General features: G+C 40.1%; 1 pseudogene across 1 annotated transcript in view; it reads left to right on the top strand.

Moving 5' to 3' along the window:
• Nucleotides 1–30, top strand: part of TEOVI_000409700:pseudogene — a 674-nt pseudogene extending 644 nt beyond the window's left edge. Inside the window, exon 5 of the mRNA in view lies at nucleotides 1–30. This exon is cut by the window's left edge and continues 18 nt beyond it. Coding sequence covers nucleotides 1–30 — 30 coding nt within the window.
• The last annotated feature ends 5,188 nt before the right edge of the window (nucleotides 31–5,218 follow it).

Here is a 5,218-nt window from a genome sequence, read left to right as displayed (position 1 = left end):
AGACAAAATGAGTCCATAATATGCCCGTTGTGTAACGTGGTATGTGCGCGTCGTCAGACTACAGTAGTGCACGTGATGAAGATACACGGTTTGGAAAGAGAAAGAGAACTGGAAATGACGAAGATTGCAAAATTGACAGTTCAGGCATATAAAGTTAAATACAGCTGCCATGTTTGTAAAAGCTACTTTGAGAGAAAAGGTATTCTAGTGGACCAAATGGTCACACGCACCCCTGAAATGAAATCGCGGATTTAAAATTGACACAAAAGGGGCAGAAAAGAAGAGGCAGACGAGAAAAGAAGAAAGCTAAAGTGTCGATTGTGCCATATGAAATATGTGTCGTATGGATGATTAAAAAGGCATATGCTAACAAAACATTCTGAATAGCAGCAAACAGAAGACGAAAAATAAGAATCAACCGGCAGAGCATAGCATAGAGGAAACGGATTATAAAAAGGACAAACTTGAGTATCAAAGGCGTAAAAGGGTGCTGGAAAGTAAAACTTAACTGACCAGACACAAATAAATTCCAAAGTCAGACAATACTACAGGAGACTTCAAAGAGAAAGAAAAGCCATTTAAAGAAAAATTCTCCATATGTGGAAAGAAGTACTATTACAGTTGACTGCTTTGTCATATTCGTAAAAAGCACCCTGGACACGATGAGTCTTTGAGGCAAAGGGTGTGAGTACAGAACACGAGAGTCATGAAGAAAACAAAAAGGGAAAGCAGTGAGGAAAGGAAGGCAGTAAAGGAGGCAGGGGAAACAATTGATGTGAAAAGACCGAGGGAAACGCCAATAATAGAAAGGCACGCAGAAGTAGAAGAAAGAAGAGATTTTGTGTGCGGAAGGTGCGATGGTGCATACAGGTCACAATACTCGCTGGTATAACACACATGAACACACCATAAAGGTGCCAAAACTGTTCAAAGAAAAACAAAAGATGAATCGGTATTAATAACCCCTATAATGTAGAAGCCACACCAATGCCCGTACTGCCAAACGAGGTGCACACAGAAACAGTACATCACAATGAATCATCGAGCGAGGCACGTTTAACCGAAGAAGGAAGACGCGCACAAATTGCTGAAGGACACACGTGAGGAGTCACCAACCCATCTGCTAGTGTGCCCGAAATTACTGCCACTAAGGAAAAAACACGGTATGGAAAGCCTGAAGGAAGAAATATGTAACACTGAGCAGCTTGCAGGATTCCTAATGAATATCTTTAAGATAGAGGTCCCCGATGAACTTACTCTATGTTCTCACGAAGAGAAACCCTCTCGAGCAGTGAAATGGGGAAGATCACCAAAAGAGCTGGATATTCCATCCCCGCTGCGCAGCCGTTGGAAACACAGACAGTTTCTCATATGGAGGGGAGAAAACACCCTCGCTAAAATGTTTCCCCAGTGCAGGAAAAGATGGTAACAGTTTCAATTGAGGAAACAAGGACTGAAACGGGCCTACAACCAAAATCCTTCAAAGCTATGCAGAGAATAGGAAGCAGAATAGGAGCTAGGAAAGAAGTATAGATTAAATGCATAACACAAAATAATAAATTTGCTCTGATGCCTGCTGCGCTTGTGAGTTTGCTGTTTTTAAAAAACTAGCACTTTAAATTTACAGATATTTGCTATTTTGAGAAAATTTTCTACATATGTTATAATTTCAGGAATTTGATATATATAATATATTTAAGAACCTTTTAATGAAATCTTTACAAATTGTTGAAAAACTAAAAAATATGAAAACTTTGTATGAAAGTGGTTTATGGATGCAACGTAGCATGGTGATAGGGTATGACAAATGAGTGATATTCTAATATTGTTTATTTGTGTTATTTTATGGACATTAGTTAGAGTTGTAAGAGTAATTATAATGATAGAAGAGTGTTGCGAGTGTGTATGTAGTGATACTATGAGCATGGTTGCGGTAAAGACCCAGTGGCTATGCAAAACAGAACTTATTGCAGTATTAAATGTGCAATGAGAGTAAATAATTTGGAGGGAGAGGGCACGAAGGATAACATTAAGGGAAATACAGAAAGTCAATAAAAGACAGAAATGATATGCGCATGTTAAACACTAACATGACTATAGTCACCATTAAGCACAAGAAATTATGGAGTCAAAAAAGGAGATATAGACTCTAGTGTACAACTAAAAAACGGTTGCTACAGTTAATTGAAACAAGAAGTCAAAGTGGAATGCAACTAACTTTTTTTTTGCTCATATACACTTAAGAGCTCTTTGAAACAATAATTATTTTCACTCAAACCACTATTACGGTGGAAAATGCAACACAAAGATTTAAGCTGATAAAAGTAGTAAATGTCCTCTAAATGTGAGTCTTTTAGTGGAAAATACCATTAAAAAAGTCACACAGGCAAGCAGGCAAACAGGTGACGAATGCACCAAATCTTGCACAAAATACCAAAATCAACACTACATTTAGACTAACATAAGACGTAAACCAGTGCCCAAACAACACCAAAAAGCACAAATAAAATCTGTTACTGCATCAAAATGTAGTGTAGAAGCAGTGAGTCTTGGTTGCTTTTACAACTAGATGTATTTACATTAATCATATAGAAGTAAGAATTTCATTTTTCATATCATGAAGCATGTAAAAGTTTAGAAAGTGGGGCTAAATAATGATTTTGAAGATCAGATATCTTATGGCGCTAATGCAGTTCTATTGGATTTATAAATACCAAGCAGTAAATAGTAGAGAAGAGAAATTTTTAAGCAGGATGTCATCACCACTACAGATTTATGTGTTGAGAAGTTAAAAGAAGGCAATAATAGCAAAGGGAAATGGGGTTGACAAAAGCAGCTAGGTTGAATTAGAAGACCATTTGACGTAAATGAAAAAGAAATACAAGATTTTTATCAAAAGGGACTCTGCTGTAGAGAAGCCATATGCTGGAAAAAATCTTAGCAAGACAAACAGCAGTATTTGAGTCTAAACTTAAAGGAAGATGAGCAGCTGCTATAACCCAGAACTTCTCCAGAAACTGGCAACGCTGAACGAATATGAGGGAGAACACAAGCATCTTAAAACAGTAGTAGAAAAGGACAGCTGCGCACTAGCAGAAGAACTTAAACTTAGAGCCATAGTGAAAAAACATCTTAAGTACCGACAACGATGAGCTTAGAAGGCAAACCATAGAATAAGCATGAGCCTGTCTGTCACAACGGTTCCAGCCTGCGTACAGACTCCAGAAAATTCCAAGGTAGTACGGCCACAGAGAAAATGGCTTTATATATCTCAGCAATCTTTTTATGTTCTGAGTAGCGTGAATACTATAGACAACAATGAGGATATTGTCAATATATATATATATATATATAGGTTTTCAGCGATATTAACTTACATTTTTAAAGAATTCACTAAGTTGACCACCGAGCGCATTATAATCACAACAGCAGCACGCGCCTTTTTTAGGTTTACCAGCAAAAAAACACTGCAGTATAAACGCTTCATAATCACAATAAACAGCCACACTAAATAGGGATTTGTAGCCGCTGAGGACACAGCAGCTCCAATGAAGCGGCAGCTCATCACGGCACTGGCAATAGTAGGCTTGGCACAATCTGGCACAGCACTAAGAAACTCACAGAAGCTAAAAGCGTAAAACAGGACATGCGACTGCGCAAAGCGCCTCCAACGCCGACTCGAAACCTATACAACTGCCTTCACTGCAGCCAAAGGCCAACACAACACCTCGATTCTTGATTACTTTGGGCTTGTAGCAGCAACTCAAACGGCGCCACTTGATTTCAAAAGAAAAGCGGCGCCGATACTGGCAGCGGGCGCCGAGCTAATCAGCAACTGCAGATGCAGCATTGAAGACGCAGAGCCGAAGATAGCAAAGGCAACGGCGGCAGTTTCAGCGGCGGTCGCCAAATACCAGGCTGCGGCGCAATTGCTTGGCGCGGCAACGAAGCTTGTAGTGGCTTCAGACGGCTCAGACCACATAAAAACTGCGGAACTAACAACCAAAAAGCTTGGGGGTATCACAGAAACAAAGTGCGACGACACAAAGGCGGACAAGGCCGGCCTCACAATGGACTTAGAAAAGGAAAAGCTCGAGGAAGCAACACCCAAAGTACTAACACATGCCAAACTGGAAGCAACATGCATAGCGACGACCGGAAACAGCTGCCACGACACCCAATTAGCGAACGCGGGGAGCCTAACAATAGACTTGTCGTACACAGGGACGAAACCACAAACGGCAAATTGGGATACCAACACCAAGGTAAAAACGGTTGTAGCGGCTCCGGAAGCCGACTTAATGGCAGACAACAACACCGCGGCCCACCAGGCTCTGGTGCAGCTGCGGGACCAAACATACACACGGACATGCCCCAAGAGCATAAGAAGCTTTTCAGACATTAGCGGCTTTAGGCTGGTAGTACTGAAGACATAGGCACGGAAATACGCAGCAAAAAAAAATAACAGAAACCGACGAAGAAACAATTAAAAGTGCAGCAGTGGCGGCCTACGGCGCTAAAGGGGAGCACTTTGAACGCAATGGCTGGAAGAATCTAACGAAACTGACAGCATCTCGAACAGACGGTAAAAATGAGAAGTACGAAAAAGTAGCGAACCTCGACTCCATAAGTTCAGTAGGCGACGCTTTAGCACGCATTCGTGCTAAAGAACTAGAAAAAAAAGCAGCAAAAGCAAAATGCCGCCCCAAAAGTTGATGAAAAAGACAAAGAATGCAGTGCAAAAAATGGAACTGATTGCACAGGAGAATGCGACCTGGATGGGGAAACGTGCAAACCGAAAACGAAAGAGGAGGAAGAAAACGAAGAGAAAGATGAAAAGATTTCTCAACCTGTGCAGAAAAACAGCAAGGAGAATACGGGAAGGACACTGGCTGCAAATGAAAGAATAATTCTTGCAAGAATTCTATTTTTCTTGTAAACAGGAAATTTTCTCTGACAGTTTCTGCTTTTGTATCCTCCGTAGCATACTAATTTTCTTGAAAATTTGCTGTTCAATATATTTTAATACTTGCTGATGCAAATGTGAAAATTATTGAAACTATCTATGTTTTGAAAATTCAAATACAGTAGCCTAGGGGTGCAAAGTAAGAGGAGGATAGAGTATGACAAATTCGTGCAATTCTATTTTTTTTAAATTTATGTATATTATTCAGAGTTTTAATTGTGATATAGGTATTAATGATAATGATTGGAGAGA

The sequence above is a fragment of the Trypanosoma equiperdum genome, assembly GCF_001457755.1.
Source record: "Trypanosoma equiperdum strain OVI genome assembly, contig: ctg_86, whole genome shotgun sequence".
Taxonomy (NCBI): Eukaryota; Euglenozoa; class Kinetoplastea; order Trypanosomatida; family Trypanosomatidae; genus Trypanosoma; species Trypanosoma equiperdum.
Note: the sequence above shows the minus strand (reverse complement) of the source record. Positions and strands in the feature narration are given on the sequence as shown.